Raw genomic sequence first — 26,932 nt, 5'->3', positions numbered from 1 at the left:
GGATAATTTAAATACATTTCTTCTTTTAAAAAATAAGCCTATACAAAATTAAATTTAAATTTATGACAACCTATGTTAAGACGCCAATTTACTATAATCTATTAAAATAATTTAAATTCAATAAAAATAATATTAAGCAGTACATGTTTGCAGCACATGTTTGCAGCCAAAGTCAAAGCCATTGAACTGATGGCTACTGACAAAGCATCTGAAGTAGGCTGAAGTGCTAATCCAGCTTTTGACACCAGCAGCTTCTCCTGCAGGTGCAAAGGGAATATTTTTGTCATTTCACTTTATTTAACTAGTTCAGTTCAACGACTACTTCATTCAAAAGTTAAGAAACTAACTGACTGGGAGTTGGGGGCGGGGCATGGGGGGGGGAACCACGACAGGAAAGCTTGTTTTCCTCTTCCAATCTATGAAAAGAACTATATGTGAGTGGAAGAGATCTACTAATTCTAAAATCTTTAAGGACATGATGACCACAAACAAATCAGTTCAGTTCACTAACTACAGAAAGCACTTCCTTTGTTTAATAAATCAGTTAGTTCTAAATGCAAAAACATGTTTTGACAAATTTTCTTATTAAGTATCCAGCACACTTACAGTAGTTTTAACTAATAAAGTTACAATGCTGCTTTTGCACATTTTTAATTTAAATTCGATTTCTCCCCAAATACAGCTTGACACATGAAAAGTTTTTTTTTAAAATCTAGTAAATATGAATCCACCTATTTGCTAACATAATAACCGTTATAAGTGGTCCTCACCTCAAACAGTTTATAAACTAATTAAGACATGATGCAACAATGGCACGTGTGTCAAAGAGAATGGGGGAAGAGGACAGGGAATGCAAAGCACATTAGATATGTGCATGGTTAGATACCATTTATTATAAATATAAGAAATCTGGTAATAAAAGGCCATCCCTCTTCCTTGTTAATGAATCCAGTACTGTCTGAATGACTTATCATGGTAATATGCTAATATCCAATAGACATTAATAAAGCCACCAGAATTAAGATACTGGGTTGAACACATAACATAAATAGTATCTCTGTACATATGATTTCAAAGCAACGCTGTTCTGAGAGTTTGTAATTGATACAACTGGTCTATTTCTTACCTTCAGTCCATGACTCTACTGCCATTGATAAGATTCAGTGGTTTTGTTTTTGTTTTTTGTTTTTTAAAAAAACCACCACAGAATTACTTTAAATATTCTGGTTTCTTAATGTCAACTGTTCATTCCAACTCCAATTCCATCACACTTTAAATAATAAACTTCACGTAATCCTTCATTCATAGACATTACAATTAAGTGAATTCATATATAGTGCTATTTTAAAACAATTCCTTGTATATTAGAAAGGTAAATATTTTGTGTGTGTTGTAAAGGAAATAATACGTCTAATCAACTATTCTCACTATTTTAAATGTCTTTTGGTTGACTCACATCTAAACATTCAGGTTTGGTAACCTATACCAAGGACAAATTAACGAATGGGAATCTATACAAGTAGTTTACCATAAGAGCCTCGGCCAGCCATTTTGTGAAACTGCTGCCATGTGAGGGGGCCCTGCACACCCCAAGATCGGACTATTCGCTTTTTCTGAATAGCATCCTGAAGAACTGGCTGGAGTGACAGGAGCATGCGAAGGATATCCTGTGAACACTGCATGCTCACATCCACAACTGAAAGAGAACAAAAGAAACGTCATCACAGCTTAAATAAAGTTATCTAAGAAAAGAATTGCAAAGAGTTTAAAAGGTCCTAAGTTGAGGTGAATTTGGGGGTTTTAAACAAAAAGTCACTTTCTTGAAACATATTCTGTTCATGTAGGCCATACCATATTATCGTCAGGTCTTTCACATAGTTGAGGGATAACTATTAAAATCAGAATAGCAGTTCTGCTATGCTTTGATTTTCCAGTCTGTACAACAGTCTCTTCCTTGAAAACTTCAGCTCTCCATCTTTTATCTTTGTCTAAACTAAAATTACACCTATAACTCAATTGTTAAAGTATTCAAAATATCAGTACTTCTCCCTCCACACAGATGTTTCGAGGGAATGCCAACCATTACTGCTTTCACAAAGTCTTGGGGAAAATCTTGTAAACAGTATTCATTATTTAGCCAAATTTGTCAAACGTATTAGCTGTCTGTGACATTCTAATAAGCATAAATTTGAGAGTTAAAAAAAAACCCCTAAACCTTTTAAGATGAGGGTTAGAATTTTGTAGCCTCCTTCTAGTGAAGCATTTCACCCCCTCCCCCTTTATAAATATTTCCCAAGAGAACATAAGCCTCAGTATTACTATGTGCCTCAAAAATATTTTGATTTGTCTACATGAAAGCTTCCCAAACTTGAACCACCAGTGATCCCACAGCACTTGCTGGTGGTTTGTAGAAAGTTGGCTGTCCTCCTCCTTGCTAGCTACTTTAAACTGAATTTAATACTGCCAGAATACCACTTTTCTATGTGAAAAATGGCTGTCGTCACCACAAAGACGTTATAAGATCATTAATGGAAAGAGAGGTGGGTCTGAGATTATGAATGTGAGGAGAGGTGAGACAGTGGATGAACATGATATCTACTCTTGGAAAAAGCTTCATGATCTATTATATAAAAGCTGCATTATGTTTTAAGAAAATGTGTATTTCACAACAGACACTAAGTTTGTTACTGAATTTTCAACATTATTAGTGTTAAGTAAAGTAGGCAGCAGAAATGATAGCAGCACCACATATCAACAGTTTTGCTACTGATCAATGGCAGCATGCAGATTAAGATGTGTGAATGGGTTGAAACAAAACCAAGCTTCCATTAAGAATAATTTCTGTAGGAAGGGTCATGAGTAGAAACAATGTATCTTGATCTCTAGCATATGCAAGTTATTCAAAATTCAGGCTGCACAAAAAGCAAAACAAAAATATCTGTGCATAGGGAAACAGAGTATAGGACTTAAGTGTTCAAAATAGGCAGAAATGTGATAGTGACCTCTAAGTATAAGCAGATCTCAAATTTCTTTGATTATCAATCATGCCACTAGGCATGAATGAAAAAAGATGCAAAATAAAAAAAGGTTAGATTTTTTACCACTGCAGATAGAAGTGAACATTCTTTTTAGAGAGCAAACGTTTGATTCTTTACAGATGCCAATTAATTTTTGCAAATCCAAATTCTCCTACAATACTTTAACTTCAGAAGCTTCTCACCTCCCTCTTCTCCACCTTCAAAAGTGAAATTAAGATACATATTCCCTTGTTATTTCTATTTATGTAGCCTTTCATTCAATTTCTACAGAAATTAATAGAATGCACAGAATCTGTAAAGTATCCATCGTATGTATCCCACATGTACCCAAAAAAAAAAAAAAAGACTTCAAATTCCAGTGAATCACAGTCCCTGCTTGGAATGTGAAGTAATACTATAAACAACTGCTCAGTATCACCTAGGTTTCCTAAGATTCTGCTCAGTGCTTCATAGGTAAGTTCCCAGAATACCAAATAAAAGACTACACTATATAAAATGCCTATACTATGGACATCCAGACTATGGGCTTGCGCAACATTTCAAATCCATACGGCAGGTATATGGGTCTTTAAAGCTGGGCAAAGAAAACCTAGTTAATATACTGATTTAGTACCTAAAAGGCCAGAGGCTAGGAACAGAGCAGCAATGGAAATTCACTCAAGTGTATACGTAATGGGAATAAGTCAATTGGCAATCTTAACTCCCCCTACTCTTCGTGCTATCAGATGCTTAGAAGCAAGACAAGAAACAGATTTGCAGAGAAAAAGCAAGTATATTTACCATTTCTTTTTGACCAATGATGCAAGCAAGTACTTTTCACAAGTGCTTCATCAACTTTTCCTCCTGACATATTGTCCATGAACTGGCGCCCATGTTCTAACGCTAGGTAGCAGTCATTGCAACAATCCATTTCTTCTACACGTACCAGATTGTTAACTGCACCAAATTTGGGTATAGGATCTTGATCTGCTGCTCCAAATGGTGAAAACAAGTTGGTGCACTGATCTTGCAGCAACAGTATTAACTCATCAGGGAATTTCTCTGGTTCTTTCAGGCCTCGCTCAACAGAAGTAGCTCTAAGAGCTTCAAAACGTTTCTCTGCTTCTTTGCCACACTCTGTATTTCGCCCGAGGATATCCAATTCATCTTCAAGAAACAATCCAGAGTTGTTGCCAAACTTTCTATTCATGACAGCACTGAAGCCACAGGTACACCTATATTGAGCCTCTTGTGTTGGATCTGGAATGTAAACTCCAACATCAGCACCTTTGATGTTCATGTTGCAGACACAGATGCAGCAGCTATCAAAGTTACAGTCTTTGAACAGATTCATTACGGACTCTGAAAGGATGAGATTCACATAGAGACTGTGCGCCTCAGGGATGGATGGTACAGTTGCAGGTTCAACTGAATTTAGTGGTCTACATGTTGATGGTGTGGACGCTGGTGAATACAAATCAGAATTTTCATATTTGACTGAACCTTGAGCACTGGCAGGTCCACCAGCTCCACGAGGGGTACGAGGTGTCCTTGGTGTTCTAGGAGTTGGGAACCGAGGAGTGGAAGGAGATGGGAGAATTCCTGCTCCACTATTGCTGGGAGGTGCACTACTGGGCGGCATCCCAAATGGAGTATGAGTTTGTGGCGTGTAGGCAGGGCCATACTCTTGATCCATAGTGCTTCCATCACTAAGAAAAGCAATAAGGAAAATATTTTTAAATGGAGTATGTTTTTGAAACACAAGAATATCAAATTTTAAGTAAGCACTTTTCAGATTCACATTTCAAAAAAAAAAAAAAGGTAGTAAATATTAGCGCAAAAATTGCGATCAAAATAAAAAAGTTTGGGCCGATTTGTTCTAAATGACTATGCAGAACTGTTCTATATATTGACAGGAGTGCTAAAAACCCAAATAATAAAAAAAGCATCTGGAAAAGAATTCCGATTATAGCCAATATTTTTATATACATATGCAGTGTGAAGGGCACCTTTTCCTTTTCACGCTTTGTTAATATTAAATAATATGGTGACATGTATCCATAAGAAAATACACTGGCTTTACCAGCAGCAAACTCTGCTGGATCAGTGAGGGAAGTATCACCTGGAAATCTTTCAAATTTTCTTTCCCAGTCAGCGAAATGTCTCCAAAGACTTATCAGGCTAATGAGACCTGAAAACATTGCTTCTACACAGATCTGACCCAAATAGAAGGAGCCCGTTGTACTCATGCTGTGGTTTAAATTATAGTTTGTGAACCAACAACCACCTTTTAAACAGCCCATGTTTCCTAATCCACCTGCAGAAGGTGCACATGCAGAGGAGCAGGGCAGAATAAATATTCCTCAAGGAGGAGAGAAATAAAACATGGTTTTCTGAACGACCAGTCAGTACTGAACGCACTTTATAGGGATGCTCATTTCAATACAACTACTGCTAGTAAGGGTGTCATAAATATAAAGGGAAGGGTAAACCCCTTTGAAATCCCTCCTGGCCAGGGGAAAGCTCCTCTCACCTGTAAAGGGTTAAGAAGCTAAAGGTAACCTCGCTGGCACCTGACCAAAATGACCAATGAGGAGACAAGATACTTTCAAAAGCTGGGAGGAGGGAGAGAAACAAAGGGTCTGTGTCTGTCTGTATGCTGCTTTTGCCAGGGACAGAACAGGAATGGAGTCTTAGAACTTTTAGTAAGTAATCTAGCTAGGTATGTGTTAGATTATGATTTCTTTAAATCGCTGAGAAAAGAATTGTGCTGAATAGAATAACTATTTCTGTCTATGTATCTTTTTTGTAACTTAAGGTTTTGCCTAGAGGGGTTCTCTATGTTTTTGAATCTAATTACCCTGTAAGATATCTACCATCCTGATTTTACAGGGGGGATTTCTTTATTTCTATTTACTTCTATTTTTTATTAAAAGTCTTCTTGTAAAAACTGAATGCTTTTTCATTGTTCTCAGATCCAAGGGTTTGGGTCTGTGGTCACCTATGCAAATTGGTGAGGCTTTTTATCCAACATTTCCCAGGAAAGGGGGGGTGCAAGTGTTGGGAGGATTGTTCATTGCCCTTAAGATCCAAGGGTCTGGGTCTGTAGTCACCTAGGCAAATTGGTGAGGCTTTTTACCAAACCTTGTCCAGGAAGTGGGGTGCAAGGTTTTGGGAAGTATTTTGGGGGGAAGGACACGTCCAAACAGCTCTTCCCCAGTAACCAGTATTAGTTTGGTGGTGGTAGCGGCCAGTCCAAGGACAACGGGTGTAATATTTTGTACCTTGGGGAAGTTTTGACCTAAGCTGGTAAAGATAAGCTTAGGAGGTTTTTCATGCAGGTCCCCACATCTGTACCCTAGAGTTCAGAGTGGGGGAGGAACCTTGACAAAGGGTATGGCTACCCTACAATTAGACACTCATGGCTCACCATGCCAGCTGATTGGGCTCACTGAGCTCGGACTAAGGGGCTGTTTAATTGCGGTGTAGATGTTCAGACTTGGGCTGCAACCTGAGCCCGGGGACACTCCCAATGTGCAGGGTCCCAGAGCTTGGGCTGTAGCCTGAGCCTGAATGTCTATGCCGCAATAATCAGCCCTTAGCCTGAGCACAGGTCAGCTAGCACGGGCCAACTGAGGGTTTTTAATTGCAGTGTAGACATACCCTCCATCACATGATGTCACATCAGGCACTGGTTTCTAATTGTAAAGGACAAGGAAATGAACATGGGAAGGGAAAGTTTTAAAATACACAAATGTCCTGCTCAACACTAGAAAAGCTTATACTGATTAAGAATTGAATTCTTGTAAACAGCAAGAAAAGCACCTGCTAAACCCTTCTAGTAACTATGATACCACCAAAAGAACATGGAGTCCCAGGCTGGTATTTAAGTCAATTGTTGCAATCTTCATTGCTTATTACAATTAGATGAATACCATCAGGTTTCCCTAAGAAACTCTTAAATGAGACATGAATAAAATTTACATAGTTAAGTAAAGTAGCTATTTTAAAAGAGGAAATTTCTCTATTTAGATAAACTAAAGAAACTTGTGATTAAAAACTGTATCAGTAATTTAAAGACTCTTTAAATGTTTTTCACTATACTTTCGAAATGGAAAAGCTATTCATTACATTAAAAGATATTCTAGAATGTGGATAATTTTCATAGTTATACAACTGTAAAAAAAAAAAACCACACAATGAAAACCTATTTATCGTTCACTGGCACAAAAGCATACCCCTCTTTGATGAACGGCATGGTGGGTCCCGGAGGAAGTAACTCCAGTTTTCCAACAGTCCAACTCTGACGGTAAATGCAGTCCTCTGGCAGCTTGATAGGAGGGAGACACTGGCTGGGGAGAGTCTTTAGTGGGGCAAACATGGAACACCCCACAAAAGCCTGACTATTCTCAGGCTTATAGACATAGGAATAATCCTAGAAATTAAATTAAAAAAAAAAACAAAAACACTAACCAGTAAATATAGTAGATTATATAAATCCGGCAACAAAAACGCTACTAAGACTAAAGAAATCAATTAAAAACTTGTTACTAATTTGATTAATATTCTTCTGCACTTAGTCCATGCAATTTACATTTCTACACTTAAAAGTAAGCACAACATTGGTATTACAACTGATTACATGCTGAGATATACACAAAGACCAGGGCCCGTAATTTTAATATATTTCTTTAGTTTACTTGTGACTAAACAAAAGAACAGCTCAGTGTAATTCAGTATATTTCAGAAGCGAAATAATGGGTTTCACTTAACAAGACACTTCATCCACTTCTTGTCATGTAATAAATAATTAGTAATACAGGAAATATGGTGAGCTTACTTCCTATTAAAAATTCTAGAAATATTCAATTTATTGCTTGAATTTGGAAAAGGTATTTATCAAAGTTATGAACATTGCTTACCTTGATTTCAGAAGGTTTTGGACTGCAGAATCCCTCATCTACTTCAATTCTGAACTGAATGCCTACACTAGAGCTATTCCCTTCAAGTATAGTTCCTCCAAGTGTAGCGTCCATATTGCCATATTCCTTATTGTTCATATTCATTGGTGAAAACCCCATAATATGTTGTTCCAATGATGGTGGTGTTGGATACATTTTATGAAGATCTGCAGTACCTGTTTCAGATTAAAAATATACTTCAGAGGTTACTCCAGGAACACATTTATTTATTATATATTTCTTTCCTTTTCATTTGTCTTACACAAATTTCAAAATTAAAATTTGCAACTGTACACAAAAGATAATTTAAAGGTGACATTTCTGATATTAGTAAATTAATTAAGGGAGAAAACAGAAAGGGGAAAAAACAAAACAAAAACAAAACCTTACTTATGCATGACAATGGGTCCAAATTTCCTGCTTTTGACTCTTTGCAGTTGGATTTGTCATCTGAGCCATTCACTGTCCTTTTAGATCCAGGCTATAGGAGAAAAAAAAAAAGTTTAAATTCCCATTTGAAATGTTTATTCACAGCATTTTAACTAGCTATAAACAAAACTTAACAGTACAGTCTAATCATAATACCACAACCTTGAAAAATAAAAAGCATAAATTTCCCCCCTTATTAAATGCCTACTGTTTAAACTTAAATCTTACTTAAGGAATCATAGTCTAGTATTTCATTTGTTAAAAGAACATGAGCACTGACCCAATAGTAAGAGGCAAGCACTTACAAGAATATGCACTATATTTCCTTATCTTTGCCAAGAAAATAAATGAAAAGTGCCAGTTAAATATAAAACAAAATAAACCTCACAGGACTAGACTGAAAACCTTGTTTGAGAAGGGATAAATTTAACCAGCTGCTTACATCTTTATGCTCCTTATACTATAGTTAATAGCCAACTGCACTTTTCATTATGAACCTTTATTTTCAAGAGATTATCTCAAACTTATCCATGTTCTCAAACAAGCAACATTTTTCCCCTCCCCACAAAAATGTTACAAAGCACTCTCCAGTTTAAGATAAAGCTTGTACTAGTTTCAGTTGCTTTTAAGAGGTTACTGAGATCTAGTCTACACAAAGACTTTGTACTAGTACATGTCAAATAGGCGTGTGATTTTATATAAGATTTAAGTTCCACCTGAGACTGCAATAAAATTATTCCAAGATATTAACAGCTACGCTGAAATGATTTGATAGAAGAAAGCCCACTTTAAAATTTCCCAAATTTTTCACGGTTTTAAATATTAAAAAAGGTATATTAGTGGGTATGTTGGCTAAACAAGTAGTCTAGGCTGTAATAAGAATACAGCAGTGGTAATAATTATAATGTCATAGGTTTAGCTCTATGTCAAAGGCAAGTACATTCTCTTTGCCCAGTAAGGATGCAAAAGTGAAAAGGTCAGTCAAAAGTCTTATTATGTATTATACTTTTATATTATATAATAGATTTATTAGATTATCAGAAGTTATACATTATATACCAGTCAGTCACCAGGGGAAAATGTATTTTAAAAGCACATAAAATATATATTTTTCTTCCGGCACAAAACGTACACGTTTGAACAATTTTTATCTAGCAGCTGCTTTTACTTTTGCAAACCAAACCACTTACTGTTAGTTCATCTTCGTCAGAGTTGAAGAGATTGTCAAGGTCAGTATAAGAGACTACCAAGTCTGTTTCATGAAACAGGCTAGTTGATGCAGTGCGAGCGTGAGCAGCAATACGTTGTGCATCTATAAAGAATATGAACATTTTAGGCTCACCTTAGCATTGTAGATACGATATATTTATTTAAATTGGGATTTCTTTCTTTTTAAAACTATTCAACTGGAGAAATCCAGATGCTATCAGTTCTTACTGAACTAGCACATGCATAAAGTGCGACCCCTTCACTTTTCACTAACTTACTTTAAAACTTTATAACCAACGTATTTTTGCAAGGTTCAGTAGTGAAAGTTACCTTACTAAGTAGCTTCTGAATTCTGAAAAGATATAACTACACTTTGAAAGTTGCATGAGATGTTACTAAAAACTTCTCTGCATTCTGTTATCCATTCCGTAAGTCATTAATATATTGCATTTTGAAACAAACATTTTTACCTTGCTTGACAGAAGGACTAAACAGTGACATAGCATCTTCTCCTTCATGGGATAAAACCGTAACATTAGCGGTCCCATCTTCAGCCTGAAAAAAGCAGCACAGGTGATATATGGAAGAAGACTGTTTTAAAAAAAACCTATCTATATTATTGTATGTTTCTTCTCACTGTAAGGATTATTGTTTTGGTTTTGATATTTACACGGCAAGGATCTGTAAACATGTTAAAACTTCCTAAATAGTTCTTTTTAAACCTAATGCACATGAAGTACTGAAAATATTATAAAAGTACCAATACTACATAATATAGTTCTATCTTCTTGCATAATTAAAAAAAACAAACAAACAAAAATCCAAAAGACATAGGACAGACACCAATCCAGTTAATAAACTATTATAATGTGTTCAGGTAAGTAAGCAGTCCAAAAAACTTACAATTCAGGGTTTTTTCTGTACTGTATACTTTTACTGATCATTTCTGCTTGAATGCAAGCATTTTTAATGACGATTTGCTAGAGAAAAATTCTTTATGTAGTACCACCTATGCTGAGCATAGTTTCAGTACCATTTCGTTATTAAAATTAAGGCAATTTGTTTCCATCCAATTATTGATTTATGCCATCATTCCTTTACTCACCTTGTGTTTTCTCCCAGCTTCTCTTTCACTGTTTTGCCTATCCTTTTTGTTATCAGGAAAAAGGAATTCCACATCACCATCAACAAATGCATAAGGATCAATTTCAGGTTCTTGGTCAGCTTCAGACACTACTGCTACTAGGTATTGGTTTTTACTCTGATATTGCTGCACCAGTTCATCTGAAACCTTTAAAGGCTTCCTACACTGCACCATTAATCTGCAAAGAAGAAAAAAATACAATTACAAAGCGGCATCAACCATCTATTGCCTAGGTTAAAGTATGAAATATCATCTGCTATTACACAATTCCAAAGAACTTTTTAGCTAACACGGATTCTCTTAAAAGTTTTCTGGGAGAAGGGTTAAGCGATCACTTGCACAACTTAAAAGTCTTTTTATGTGCAGGTCATTCATAGTACCACAGAAGCGTAATGTATTCATAGTCCTTTCCAGAAACCTTAACCCAGACAAAAATGAGAGATGGTTCAAAAAGTCTCACAGCAGATTAAATGTTTGCCATTTCTTGAACAAGTACAAAATTACCAAACCAACGACAGCAGTATGTGCTGAACTGCAGTGGACTAACAATGACCAAGTTGAAGTCATCAGAGTAATTGACTAAATTGGTTTAGCAAAATTATATGTTTTTACTAGAGTCTAAGTTTCTGCGCATTTCACTCAAATCACACAGAGAATTGGGAATTTAAACTTTCTTCAGGACATGGGTGGATCTAAAGAGTAACACATGCAATTACAGTATGCAAACAGTCACAGATGGCTAGTCTTTGCTTGTTTTATGAAGACATTTCGGTATTCAAAAAAGTGAAGACTCTTACAGCATGCATGCGCCTCTGGGTTAATAATCTAAATAATAATGGAGCTTACAAAGCATGTAGATAACGCATCTAAGTTTGTGATAGGAGTAGCTCAGTAAAACATTCAAATGTTCAACATTCTATTGCGTTTAAACACAGTAGTGACATTATCAGCAATTTTTTTGCTGGCACAACAAACAGTTACACCTATGAAACTGATATTCCTGAAGACAGAGAGTAAATAAGCCTACCCTTAGAAATTGAAATTCATGAGCACAGAAAATGTCCATCTTGAACTTAAGAAAAAAGTAGGAAACAAACAAATCTACGGTATGGTTATATACACACATCCCCCTCTTTGCACCATCTACCCCAAAATAGGTGACAAACTTAATCTGGCAGCCATTGACCAAAGACGGGAGAGGATGTAAGCAAAATACAACCTTCAAACAGCAAGAAAGTACCAACAACATCAGTACCAATGTAGCTGTATGATGTCTGCACCAAACTCAGATACCTGTACCTTCTCTGCTTGAAAGCTGTTTCTTCTCCAAAACCCAATATAACGGCCAGTGAGAAAAGTGGGTGCATCTTCAACAACAGGTTTGTATAAACCTCTATTGTGTCCCAGATGCACCAAGATCACGGAGATATGCCTTGTTGCTGAATTCATTCACTCCATAAGCTCAAATGGTACATGAGCTGACAAGGATATTTATGGTACATAAGTTTCAGAGCAAAATCACAGCCCTGTCTATATAAAAAAAAAAAAAAAAAAAATCTTCAGCGGACTTCTATTCTTCCCATTTTTCAGTCAATGCTATCCCATAAGAGAAGCCAAAGAGACCCCACAACTACCACTGCTTGTTTTGATAGACTAGGTTAAGAGTAATTGGAATGTGGAATAGGACACATTTGTGAGACACCACAAAGAGGCCTACAGAAATGAGTAAAGGATAGCAAAAGCCATTTCAGTAATTACATTTATTTAAGGGAGGAACTACCTCAACCTCCACACCTGATGACACACTGATGCTTTCAGGCTTCCCTCAGAACCTTAAACATCTTCTCAGCATAAGACAAACAGTAGATTGGATGCAAAAGTATAATTTAACAATTTTGTTTCAATCAAGACCACTTTGAAATGGAGCGCATTCCAAGAAAATAACCTGACTCTCAATCCCATAACCCTGGCATTATTTAGAATAGTTTCTGTGCAGCATCTTACAGCTAACAGGGACTTCAACCCATCCTTCTCAGGCAACGATGACATGCTTGATCAGATCTTGTATCTCCAGGATTATCCCCAGGCAGGCAATGAACTTGCTGTGACTGTACGTCAGAGACAGCTGGCATTTACATTTGGAGCAACACTTGATACAGCTGGAGTGCTTTTCCCTTTTCTAACATCCTATATAAACTAACACAACAAAAAGACTTGGAAAACTAACTTGTTAGAAACAAGCAATTTGAGTAACAAGACAAACAGCGAGAAGAAAGTATTTGCTTTCTTTTTTAATTATCCAAAGGAAAAAAAATATATAGTAGCAAGCTATTCTGGAATAATTATAGTCAATAAATTGTTAAACTAAACTAGAGGCTATAAAAAAGGAAAGATGAAACTTCTCACTCCGACAAGAGTAAACCTTGAATTAGAATACATATTCCTTTCCTGTCTGGAAGGGTGGAAGAAACTGACAATGTAATGCTGCACCCCAACCCCACCACACCTTGAAATAATTACCAGACACCTGCTAGCTGGAAAACTAAAACTGTTACCCAAAGGCCAATATAAAAGATAGAGAGAAGAAATGCTCCTGTACCTCTGCTGCTGCTCTCAGCATTCCAAAACAGCAAGAGAGGGGAATAGTTATGATAGTTGTCAGTTTGACTATTACACAAAGGGTTCTGAATGGCCAGTGAAACTGACAGTCTTATTAGTTTCACTCTGTTGATGCTAGAAAGCTATAAGCAGCAGAGTTAAACTGACTATTTACAATCTCCACAAAGAACACTGCAATTGTTTGCATACAGTTCACAGTTGGAAGGTTTTCTTTTCAACTATATGGGCTACAATTTGAAAATATATATATACACACACCTAAATAAAAGCTTAAATCTTGCTGACATGGATGGATCAGGCACCTTCTTTCACCAGGAGAAGCTCCCTACAAAGTGGTGAGTAAGTTTTCAAGCCCTGCATATATATATATTTTACTTGTGGTTTACAGCTGCTGCCTTGACAGAGAAGAATATGGTTCATACTGGAAAAATACACAATCAACAGGACTGTTCCTCAAACACATTTCTCTACTGTGAAAGTCATCAATACTTTTTAGAGTCAGTTTCTGCTGCTACATGAACTTGTAGCTAGAGTTTACAGGAAGGAAACATTTCTCTTTCTGCAGCATTGTTATACCAATCTAGGAGCGTTTCTGAAAGATGCAGGTCCATAAAAGAAAAACTGGCATAAGAGTAGGTAAATATATCCAAAGGACTAGTTTAATATATAAAAAGGAGAGATGCTATTACTTTGACTCAATCAAATTAACTTTAAAACTAAAAGCTATTGCCTCTAACTCATTCCATAATTTATCAAAACTACGGAGGTCTTAAAAAAAAAAAAGCAGGAGAAAGGTTTCTCTTTTGGCTGATTAAGTGAGCTGCAGAGTGAGACTCAAATTAACATTTTGGGCAAAATGATATAAATCTCACTACAGCTAAGCGTCTAAACCAATTTCTATTTAAAAAATCTGAAAGAATCTGAACCCTTTTATCTATGTGGAATGGAACACAGTGTTTCTTAAAAAATCCACATAGCTCAAGCTTTCTTATGATGCTAAAATACTACAAGGAGGTAACTCATGGTGGCTTGAGGATCATTTCTACTGAGGGCTGAAAAACCAGTTTTCAAAAGAAACCTAGACTGAGTCTTATCCAAATAAGTTTGTCTGCCCTGAAGAAAGATTTAAAAGTAAGCATTTCCATGAGATTTGAGGGCTATCTATTAGCACCAACAACAGACACCTCAATAGTTGGTTTTCTTTGACTGATAACCTCAAATCTCTTTATTAAGGAACTTCTGCAAGACACAAAAGAAGTGTCACATTGAATATAAAGCACTGATTGGAGCACTGCAACAGTGATAACTACAGTCCCTTGACCTCAACAACCAGGCCAACAAGCAGATTCCAGATATTTTACAGTCGTTGTAGCCCCTCTTAAAAACCGATGTCTTCCAGGCAGCATGACTGACTCCTCCACTGCTCCCAGTAATAATACCTACTATGTACTGCCTAAAGGTCACTCAGATCAATTGCTTTTTCTCACCACAGCTTCTGAAGCACTTGAAACAAAGGTAAAACAGACTATACAAAGCTTCTAAAGTTTAACAGAATGAATCCAATCACAATTATCTTGTATGAACCTACAGATGTCTTCTTTATTTTATACATAAAGATGACTCAATATGGGGGGGAGGGAGGGGGAAATCAGTCTCTGGCTCACGCTTTTTCTTTGAAAATGGAATCAAATGTCCTCAGAAAAAAATTCCCAGTTTCTAAAGACTATACATACTAAGCAAGTCCAATCAGAAACAGAGCTGATCTGCCAAGTTGAACTGTTAAAATCTTCCAGATATTTCCCTGTCCAGTACAAGAGTTTCCATTGCTGGCGTCTTGCTCTATATCCCTTCAACATGTAATACGTGCTAATACAGCTATGTTGCTACCTGAGACCAATATTTTTAGCCCCCAAAAATCGTCCAGCATTTTAGATAAAACACTAGTTTAATTTTAAGGTAACAGCATGGAGCAAAAGCATTCTTCAGCATGCTCCTCAGACCTAGTCTTTCTAATTATACAAACAGTGGTACCAGCCTGGATCTCCACCTAGAAAGGACTATCAAAGCAGCCCTACTTGCAAGATAACTGACTGTAGAATTCTAGCTTACAGACAGATCCAACTATCAAGGACATGTTTTCCTCTTCTGTGCCAGGTTCTTCTGATCACAGGGGAAGAGGCAGAAGAACACAGAAGGGTAGAAAGTCTCTACTTGGAGCCCATTATGAAAAAAGAGGCAACGCTGGAACACAGGCTGGAGTTGCTCTGAAAATATTCCTGCACACATTTATATGGAAAATTATTTGAGCTTTTTGAAGAGTCAAACAAGATGGAGAATTAAATAGGTATTCAAAGGAACATACATTACAGCATACAAAAGCTAGTCAGATATATGGACAAACATATACTGTTTCTATTTATTCATCTATTAAAACTGGAACTACAAGCACCTTCCCACACCTACAAGATTCTCTGGGTCTGAGACCTTTTATAATGCATATGGGGTGGGGGGGGAGGGGGGTGAATGGGACTTAGAGTGGACCTGAACCAGAGACCTGAAGAAACCATGACCAAGGGACAGAACTCTTCTCCTGTGTTCACTTAGAAGCAGCAGATGCCTTTTTGTCTAACAGGCTAACTTTTACTAATGTGCCTTCAAGTGGCCTGGATCACACAAAGCGAAACTCAACAATGTCAAAAAGTCAGAACTATAAAAACAATCAAACCAGTTTTTAAGGAGAATTTGACCAAACAGGAAAGTCAAGTTGCAGTTCAGCCTAGCCTCTTAAATCATGAAATATTAAATTAAGATTTGAAAGTTGTTAAACTCGAATCTGACAGAAAATACCAATCCTTCTACTGGACAACTAGAGATCTGTTGTGTGTGTCCACTGAGTGGGAAGGGGTAAATACACTTTACGGTCCCAAACAGGCACAAGTCAGCTGCAAAAGAGAGATGAATGATGGAAACATGAACAGTACCTTGACTGTGCTCTTCAATTCCTCCTCATTTAAGCTGTGAGTTAGCAAGGTCCTTACCCATGTGCCTAACCTTAGGCAAGCAAGTAGTTGTATTAAAGTCAATGGGACAACTCACACTCATATGTTTAAAGTTAGCTGTGACTTTAAGGCCATTATATCTTGGGCCCCATGTCAGCAGACAAACTTACAGTACCAATTCTGTTTCATGACATATTTCCACATGGTAAAAAGTTCTTGACTTTTGATAACAAATAAACACCTATGATTCAATGAACAAAGCCAACCTTTCTTTTTGGAGATTCAGCTCTGTGATTAAGAATCTCACAAAATTATAACAATGCACTTTTAATGCTTTTTCTCTAAGGACTCCAACATTTTCCAAACTCACACAAATGAATGCTGAGTCTATTGTATGAATGGAGTTCCTAAAGGGTTACTGTGGAACTCAAATGTCCTTTCATAAAAATCATTGACATTTTGAATGAGATTGCAGTTCAAATACCACATACTGTATTAAAGTAATGACATACTAGTCTGCTAAAAAAAAAAAAAAGAGAGAGAGAGACTCAGTTTGGCTATTTTATAGTGAGTTACATTATTGAGTGCTTTAAAAAAGTACCTACTCTGTAACTGACGTTATGTTGTCCTGTCCAGTTGGTCCTACCGGATCATCTCTGAATTTATCACTTGGAAGTTGTGGTGGTAAGAATTCCACATCCTTTTTCTTTGGAACTTTGTAAAACTTCCAAGTGGTGTTAGCATCATCTTCCTCCAAATTCATTGCAGTACCAACATATATTGTAGGTTCTATAACTTCTGGGAATTGAGGTGGGAAAGGCTGAGACAAGGGGTCTATCCTGTCTTCCATTGTTTTTGTGGGAACCAAGGGATCTGGTGTTGGCATCTGATAGAAATGCTGGCTCTGAGGAGTAGAAGGAGTTTTAGTTACCCCTTCATCTACTACATCACATGGGTGAGGACTAAGTGGTGGTGGTTGAGGTGAATTTGCCATTTCAGTGCCATGCATCTGAGGAGTCTTTGCTACATCATTAGTTCTGATATTTGAAAATCTCACTTGACTGTCTGGTGCTGTGATCACAAGCCTCTGACTTGCTGAATCTGCCTCCATGGCAACATCGTCACTAATAGATGCACGATGGTGAAAAGGCGTCAAAGGGCGTTTTTGTGGCTTATCCCCCTTCTCTTGCTTCTCATTTGTCTTGTGCTTCGGAGCTGCTTGTTGTTGTTGGCCTACAGGTGGTGCCTGCCCCTGCTGACCCGAACTTCTCGGTTTAAGATTTTTGTGCCTGGGAAACAAATTGAGAATAACATTTCAATGAATCCCTGAAGTATATCTACACTTGTACTTCATTTTATATGAATCAGATTTTTCTTTAAAAATAAACATGTTAATTAGAATTTTTCAAAATATTCTAGAAGGTATTGAATAGTGAAGCAGGAAAAATATGGTTGCCTAGTTTTAAGTGCGACACACAAGTTGGGTGAGGTAATATCTTTTATTGGACCAACTTCTGGGGGTGAAAGACAAGCTTTTGAACTACACAGAGCTCTTCAGGTCTGGGAAATACAATTATGAAAATCCACGTAATCCACTTTTAAATTCACACTTTTAGTTAATTCAGATTAACTTTCCTCTGTGCCTGTGCAGAAAAGCTCTTAAATTCCATCATTAAATCACAGCCACATAACATTTGATATTCTATGTGGTGTAACAAAAAACAAAACAAAAAAGTCTAAAAGCCCAAAAGCCCCAACCTAGGCTACCATTGGGATTAATGGTACTTCAATTAAATTTGAAACACAACTGTTAGTGTGTTCTCGGAAACCTTCTTCCCCACCCCTCCTTTTCAAAGCAAAAACTATAATAGAAATCTGGAAATTAGAACACAAGGTTTCTCCAGTGGTCTCTAGTTATTGTGGGAAGTTGACTGGAGGTAAGTGCTGCTTAATGCTGTTAATTGGCCATAACAGGGGTTTCAAATCCACCCACCCCTCTGGAGAATGCAGAAACTGCGCCACCAAAGGGAAAAGTATCTCCTTCCCAAATCCTCAAGGCCCCACACCAGCTCTTTTTCTGGCTTTTTCTTCCTATGCCTGCCAACACCACATTGCACTAGCTAAAGAATACTAAAGACTAGGAGGGAGCATATTGCCTCTGTAGTCCTAGGCCTTACGTGCCCTCAGGATTCCACACCTGAATCCAGAAATCTACATTTAGCTGCCATTAGATCACTGTGCTAATCCATGCAAAGAAAGAAAAATCCACTTGTTAGTCTAATTGTAGGTGTGAGCCCTTCACCAAGAGTCTATAATGGAGTTCAGGACTCAGGATACACAACTTAAATCATCATGTAGGTCCCCCACAGTACAGACAGTTATGGTTTAGTATTCCCAAATCCGTCATTAAAACCCTTCCTGCATACTTCACTTTGTCTACATTATTGGACAAGTCTACTGGGTACTGTACCTTGAGCAATTGCAATTTGTCCTCTGTGTGGCTTCAACAAAATCCCAGGATGCTACTTTGTCAGCTGCCTCTTCAACACATAAGCCATTTGATGTAGCAGAATACTTTCTCCTATGATTCAATATTGGGGAGTTACTGTTAACTAGAATGTATGTTACCTCTTAACATTTAGCAGAGGGTAAAAACTAATAGATACAAGAGTCAGGAAAGATGATAAACATTATACTGAAGAAATAAGCAATGTGAACTAGCATTCGCAGTAAGTTACTTTTTTAAAGTGTTTCAAAGGTAAAACACGCTTTGCTGATGAACAGCAGGCTTTAGCAGCCTTGCTTCAAACCATTTTGTGCAGCAAGAAGCTGGACAGTATTTATATATAAATAAATTTATATATAAAGGCATAATATTTAATATACAGCTTTAATTTCAGTTTCAGAAAGGAGTACATACTTGTTCTGTGCTCTGTTCATATTGCATTCTTGCCAAACTCGATCCACCACCTGATTGGCTAGTTTTCTAGGGATTTTGCCACCATGGTGGCTAGTACTGTCAGAGCTAAATCCATCAGAAACCGAACAAAATTTCACCCACTTCTGGGCTGACTGAGCATCAACTGAAAAGAGAAAAGCAGCATAAAAATTAAAAAAAAGAAAAAAAGAAAAAAAGATTTTAGCCAACCAGACAACATGACTATAGAGGTCCATACAACTCAAAAACTGTTCCAGCCAATAGGCAAAACAAAATATCATCCTTTGAGGGATGTATTTTGTTACATATTTTAAAATTAGGAATAAAAAACGTAGAAAAAACTGTAGGTATACATGGTATACAGTGAGATAGTGTCCTGTCACACGGAAGAACAGTATACAAATTTAAATTGAAGTGAGTTCCTATGCCACCTCAATTTCTTTAGAAGCTACATTGAGTGTTTAATAGAATCTTACTCCTGCAATAGGAACATATTGAGCCTATCCAAGAACAAATGTATTTTGCATTTTGTGATCATATTAAATAATCCCTGCCGTTTTCCCTCTTTCATGCATTACCACAAGTTGAATGACCTTCTCTCTCCCCACCCCCTCACCCCGAACGAGGTGTATTACTCTGCAGCCTCTGGTCAATATTTTTCTTCATGAGCCAAATTTGAAAAGAAAAAGAAAAAAAGGACTCCCTCCCCCAACAGAAAATATATCCCTATGAATACTGCACCTCTTTTCTCAAGGAACAAGTTTAAATACACATTTCAAACTAAAAGCAGCACCAACAGGAATTCTTAAGTATATATTTGTGCGTAATTTGTGTGTGCGCGCGTGCTTTATATAGATATAAAAAACACCCACAAACATGTAAACTGTATAAAATAATTCTTAATCCTTCAACCACATACAGTTTGATCGTGAAAAGCTGACTTACAGTTTGATCCAAAGGCCACTGAAGTCAACAGGAATCTTTACGGTAACTTCAGTTGGTTTAAGATCCATCCCTTAACATGGTCTTCTGCAATTCCTACTATATTTTGATATTCCCCAATTATCTAACATGTTATTCATTGGGGGTACACAGATGCATAATTAAATGCAACCATTTTGCGGGATATAAATTCCAAAGGAAGAAGACTTATGTAGAATGGCACAAAGGGCATATCAGAGGTTTTTTAAAAAATTAATGAAAATTTAACATGTACACTATATGACAGACAGGAAACACCCCCTTGGTTGAGATATTTAAAACTAGATAGACAAGGCAGCAAGAGAGTATTATACATATAGACAATCCTAATTGGCAGGAAATTGATGATCAATCCAAAATTATTTAAAATCGCCCATTTGAGTCAGCAAGTAGGAAAATTTTATTACAATAATTAACTAAGAAATACAAATCTGAAATAAGGTTAAAATTATTTTCCTAAATAATGGTTCATTCTCTTTGGTTGGTATAACCACTACAAAATGTTAATTTGCAAAAAGAAAATATATATATATATATATATATATATATAGCCTTTACATTAAAATTTAGTACTTTTCGCTAACCAGGAGGATATACTATTATACACATTTATTTAAGCAATGTTTAAGAACTTCACATTTAATTTTTAATGTTAGAAAATAATACCTTCTGTATTTACTAAATGATATTTTTACTTGTGATTTGTCTCGTGCTGCATTTGGATGAAAATTGGAATTAGATTAAAAATGCACAAACACACCAATGTTTTATTAATTAAATACCTTAGATGTGCTGGATATGAAAGTATCAAAAACTTTACTCATGTTTTGTATTTCAAACTGATTTATTGAAACAAGAATCATTAGCTAGAGTTAGTAAATTGACTGATTATAAATCTGGCCCATGACAATCCAAAACAAAGGTACTTAGGTACCCAAAGATGCAGTCAACTACCTGGTAGGATTTTTGAAAGTGCCTAAATCCCCACCAGAATCAATGGGAAACAGACCCAAACTTGTTTAAGGTCTTACGAGACACCTATCTGTATATTTAGGCACTTAAATATTTTTGATAATCTGTGCCTATGTGCTTCAAGTTTTTCAAACTAACAGACCTCGTCCCCTGGTTTTTATTCACAGATTGGAAGAGGAAAAACAAGCTCTCCAGCTTTCTCGATTCCCCATTGGTTTCTCAATTCCCCATTGGTTTCTCAATTCTGAATGAATTAGTCCAAAAGAAAATATTCTCTCTGCGCCTGCTAGCTAGATTGAAACCAAAAGTAATGAATGCAGAAGCTTTTCTGCACAACAACACTTAGTGCTTACATTTGGAAAAATGTAAATATCAGCATTTCCTCAACTGTAAAAACTAAAAATACAGATGCTTAATGCAGTACATGATAGTAACACTTATAAAACTAGAGCTGACCTCAAAAACTAAACATTTTCCTCTAATTCTGTGTATAATTAAAAAAGCAACACTAACTCATTAAAAGATGAAGAGGTTTCATTGGCACAGCATATTTTTTTATTTGTTGTTTCAATTATGTTCATAGTAAATTTAGGCCTTAATATAGGCTAACATTAAGTCTGAAATTCCGATAAACAGCTTTATTTTTAAAAAGAAAAATGCAGAATTTAAATTTTTTAAAAAATATTGTTTTTAAAATCATTGATTTTTATCCACCCTGGCTCCGGAGGTATTCAAAAGTCTCGAGGCAGTGACTAGACCTTCATTAGAAGAGCTCCAGAGCTAACACTCAGACTTTCCCCAACCCCTGAATTCCGAGATTTTTATCCTGATGCAGATCGACAACTCAGAACTACACCTGTGATTGCTCACGGATGAGAAAGCAAGCGGCCTTCTTCAACATTATAAAAATGCTCTGGAATCAGCCTTTAAGCACTGTAAAGAGGCTGGGAATGTCACCTTTTCACTCCGAAACCAAGAGTCTCTCCATAACAGTAGCAAGTACTGTCCAGCCAAATCAATGTTCAGGTTTTAAATTACAACCATTTTGCAAATACCATTTTTATACTATTTTATAAAAAAAGTCAAAGAAGTGTTAATGATAAAAACATCTAGTACATTATTACAATTTAAACCGTTTTAGGATTACAGTGACAATTAAAGGACAACATGCTGGAGGTTACAAATCAATTGCTCTGAATACTATCTAAACATTCTGACAGCCTATTTTAAGCAGAAACCCCAAGACAGTTTTTCTTTTTGGAAAAGGGAATATTGACTATACCTGTCTGAACTTCCTCTGGGGACGTAGGTGGAGTCAAAGTTACAGAAGACATGACAGGATCTCTTGTGGAAGCAAGCACTTGGTGGACACCCAAGCAAGTAGTTGAACAGTGAGAAACCCCCACAGTGCTAGGAGCAGGAACGTCTGTCTGAGGAACTAGAACAAAGCATGCTGGGTAGACCATTCGCACACCAGCTGAAAAAAAGGGTACAGTCATTATATACTCAACTCAATCATGAGTACCAGCTATATAAGCAAATATGAGATTTTCCTCTCTAATCGTTAGGGTTTTGTTCTGTTTTTAAATCACATTGCAACATTATCTATTTCCTTATAAATTATATGAGAGAACTAAAACAAGCCAGAAAACTAGATAACTTGAGGCCAATTATGCAGCTCCTTTCACTGTTTCATAAATAATGACTGAACAGCAGTCATTCTGAGAGGTTTAGTTTAATTATGTTAATGTATTATAAGTGCTGCAGTACCAGTGACCAGTACTTGTTCAGAGGTATTCTGATAAAGTCTAAAACCATTTTTTCTATACAAGGGGTTCCAACATCTAAATGGTGATTATGCCACCAGTTACTGTGATAAGCTTCAATACCATTACAAGCTCCCCTTTCTTGTAATTATCCTCCTGTCCACTGCTATTCTGAATGTGTTACTTGTCAGTCATTCAATATAGTTTACCCTACTTTTCCAGTTTCTCCAATAAAGCAACTTCCTTCAATAGCAGAATTCCTTGTCAATTAATTCATACTTGTTATTGTGGCAACTCCACTCTGGTGGAAGTTTCTTCATTTTAATCCCTCCCACCCCCAAGTATTTGCTTCTTTGCAACTATTAAAGAACAGTTAGCTACAGTAGTAAAATTAAGGCATTTCCAATCATTTAGCCTTGCAAATAGAAGTCACATATTTGTGCTGGCTTAATAGTCAAGTCAGGTTTTCTTTTTTCACATTTCTTTCCATTATTCTTTTTTAAAAAGTGTGGGAAATAAAGATTACCTTGTATGTCTTACTTATAGATTAAAAATTAAGCTGTTAATTATAGAAATAAATTGTATAATTAAGATTGTAATTCAGAGGACATACAGTACAATCTCTTTTCTGTAAAAATTCAGTCTCCTCTGAAACTTTTGGGTACAGGATCTCAGCTCAGGAGAAGATACATTTTAGGGAGAGTGCAGACATAGGCTTTATATAAGTTACTTGGCTGAAAGAGGGGGAGGTGAAACTGGCAAATAAAGTCAACAATTTCCAATATTTTAAAACTTTCTAAAAAGCTGAAAATATATGCTGGGTTTCCTTAAATAGAAATTTCACAGGCTACCAAACATGACAGACAAAAAGCATCTGGGTATTCAATCAAAGCAATTTAGAGATTCCAATTAATTTTACTTCAGTAAGAACTCTGTCTTGCCTAATAGGACCTCCTATTTGATCCCCAGTTTTTTACTCCAGTTCAACAGGGGCTCTGAGTACAGTGGGCACAATCACTGGGAATGTCTTAGATCATTCAATGATGAATTCTCTGGTCAGTTGAAGAGCACTGTTGACTGGCTCTTATGGAAAGAAGTTATCCTTGGCTTCGTGTATCAAATCCAGAGGCTCAATACTAAGGTTTATGAAAGCACTCTACAATGCTGACCAGTGCAGCTCATTGCTTGTTTGTTGTATCTACCTGTTGTCTAAAGACTTAGACTGTAAACTCTTGAGGGCAGGCACCATCTCTATTATATTTATACAACTCCTAGCACAAAGGAGGCCCTGGCCTCTAAATGCTACCTCAATTATACATACATACATAATGGAAAACTTGGAAAGGAGAAAACATGCAGGGTTCTAAGAGACACATGAAAAGAAACCTTTCCCAAAATCCATCTCCAAAAAACTAATTTAGAAGATTTAGAAAAGGGTGATCATGTATGTAAGTTAGTTTTTCCCACACCTTTAATTACAATTATATTACATACAAAACAGTAAAAGAACATTTAGATTACAAAGTCAAGCACTCAAATATTAGGAAATGCCAGATTTACAGCTGCCTATGCAACCATAATTCAGCCCCCTTGTGTGTCCCGCCTGTGCGCAAATGGAGGCCGCAGCCCTGTGGAAAAAGACAGTATGCCATCATGTGATTAAAGATCATGATGCACAAACCGACAAATTAAGCTTGCATGGCTCACCATGAATTTGGCATTTCTTAACTCTTATAGATTAAACAAAAACAAAAAACCAACTGAAGGCAAAAAATATTCTAATCTGTACAACAAACAACATTCCCATCATGCATCAGCATCAGGGTTTAAACTCCAAGCCTTCACATTGCAGCACCTGAGGTAAAGAAATAACTGCATTAGCTGGCAACATTCCAAAAGCTCTTGGCCCACAGGGCTCTGATGGGTCAAAAGGTTTCCGGTCAGAGTTTAGCTTTGGGGGGGTGGGGAAGACACAGTGGACAAGCCTCAATTGTTCTCTAGTGCCTTGGCCTTAATTTTAAAGCTTCTAGCAGCCATAGATGTGAAGAAAGCCATGAAGATGTGACTCAAGTACTATAAACCAATGCAACCAGGTCTGTCCAAGTTTGCAGAGAACCTGAAGCAGTAACTCTCAGGAGTGAAACGCCCCTTTCACATTCATCTCACTGGGTTTAAACTCAGATGCCAACATTGTTACTTTAAATGTCAACATTGTTAACTATTCCAGTACCCAACTGGAATAAGAAGAAAAAGTATATTATGAAGATCAACACAATCTACTGTGAACGACCACTCATTTTGCGTAGGCCTTGAACATCACATAGTGAGACTGAAGGGGAGATGAAATTGATTTCATTTTTCTGAAGGAGCCTTAGCTTTCAAAAGTTTGGGAAGAAATACTATTCTATCACTCCTAGAGCAGATTTCAGGACAGAAATTGTCAATGGCCATTTATGTTCTAGCTGTAAAAATGTTCTATAGGACCCAAAATAAGCTTCCCTTCTTACCTGCATCAGGTAATTGACAAGGATTTGTCACTTATAGAATCATTTTGGCTGGTATAGCAAAACAAAGGCAGCTAAACTATTCTTCAAAACACTGTGTAACATACAGCAAAGAATAAAAGTCGGATTCAGGAATCTCTTGCATTCAAAAGTTTACAAGATCACTGTTCACCTTTAAAATAAGCCAGCTCCTACTTGGCCAGAGAATTTCAGTAAAGAAGCAACACGCATTAAGATTACATACCTACAAGGACTTCCACAGCAGCCAGAGAGTCATCTTCCCAATCCATCTCTTCTTGTTTTTCCTCAGAGCCCTCCTTCAGGTTAGATGTGATAGGATAGAATTGCTTCCATTCACCAATCAGCTTTTTTGTAGATGAATCTGAGAGCTTGAATGACTGTCCTGTGAGTGTGCCATTTAATCCAAATGGACTTAGGATAACTGTATATACAAACAAACAATTTTTGGACACACCTAGAGAATGATCTGCACCTCCTCCATGACTAGGATTTCAGCCAATATCTACAACCAAATAATCCATTTTAAATGACAGGTTAGACTGCACCTCACTACAGTACAGGATAATAAGAAGACCCCTACACTCATATCTTAGAACAATAATTTATTATACCTCATTAAAATGTATATGTATTGAAAGAAGATGAGTTATGTAAGAATTAATGTACCATAACAGTTAGAAGTTAATCCACCTGAACATCTGTGACAGAAAATTTCATCATGGATAGAAAGGAGTATGCAGCTGTCTGTGCACACGAACAGGTGAAGATGTGCAGGTAAAATGAATTTGTGGCATCCAAGAGTCTGGTTTAGCTTTCTTTGTGACAGTGTTAACTTGCTGCCCAATGGTCTACATGTGGTCATCTCCCCCTTCTGTTTGTTACAATTAAATGATGATAGAAATAGGTCAGACTGACTACATACAAGGAAATATGATAGTCTTGCCTACATTAGGAAAGTTACCCATTATCAATAGGCATCAGCAGTAGTGCAGTTAAACTGTTTCCGAACACAATTTAACTGCACAGAACAGGACAACCCACAGTCAGCACTATTTCTGGAACAGGATTAATAGACAAGGCTAATGTGTTCCCATATAGGATAACTAATCATAGTAGCCAGTAGGGAAGCTCATCCTCTAGAACAGGGGTGTCAAACACACAGCACACTGATCAGATCCAGCCCCCAAGCTCTCTTCCCATCTTCAAAAGGATCCAGCCTGTGCTACAGCTCAAGCTGGAACTGGAGAGGGAACTCATGGGCAAAGCCGCACAGGCACCAGAGATTCTCCTCCTTCCTGTTCACTTTCTGATCCTATTGCCATGCAACAGCTTTCTGAGATGTCACTACACAAGTTTTATGCGGTCCCATATG

The 26,932-nt window shown here is 36.8% G+C and overlaps 1 protein-coding gene across 1 annotated transcript in view; it reads right to left on the bottom strand.

The window, feature by feature from the left end:
- The window catches only part of MED13 (mediator complex subunit 13), a 79,082-nt gene that overhangs the window by 14,287 nt on the left and 37,863 nt on the right, over window positions 1-26,932 (bottom strand). Inside the window, exons 5-17 of the mRNA XM_048823742.2 lie at window positions 25,784-25,981; window positions 22,552-22,746; window positions 19,299-19,461; window positions 18,849-18,959; window positions 16,984-17,667; window positions 10,722-10,938; window positions 10,087-10,171; window positions 9,598-9,719; window positions 8,369-8,459; window positions 7,940-8,154; window positions 7,256-7,452; window positions 3,819-4,726; window positions 1,529-1,696 (exon numbers count right to left, since the gene is read on the bottom strand). Coding sequence (XP_048679699.2) covers window positions 1,529-1,696; window positions 3,819-4,726; window positions 7,256-7,452; window positions 7,940-8,154; window positions 8,369-8,459; window positions 9,598-9,719; window positions 10,087-10,171; window positions 10,722-10,938; window positions 16,984-17,667; window positions 18,849-18,959; window positions 19,299-19,461; window positions 22,552-22,746; window positions 25,784-25,981 — 3,354 coding nt within the window. The remainder of the gene's footprint in view (window positions 1-1,528; window positions 1,697-3,818; window positions 4,727-7,255; window positions 7,453-7,939; window positions 8,155-8,368; window positions 8,460-9,597; window positions 9,720-10,086; window positions 10,172-10,721; window positions 10,939-16,983; window positions 17,668-18,848; window positions 18,960-19,298; window positions 19,462-22,551; window positions 22,747-25,783; window positions 25,982-26,932) is intronic.

This window comes from Caretta caretta, chromosome 17 (genome assembly GCF_965140235.1).
Source record: "Caretta caretta isolate rCarCar2 chromosome 17, rCarCar1.hap1, whole genome shotgun sequence".
Classification (NCBI taxonomy): Eukaryota; Metazoa; Chordata; order Testudines; family Cheloniidae; genus Caretta; species Caretta caretta.
Note: the sequence above shows the minus strand (reverse complement) of the source record. Positions and strands in the feature narration are given on the sequence as shown.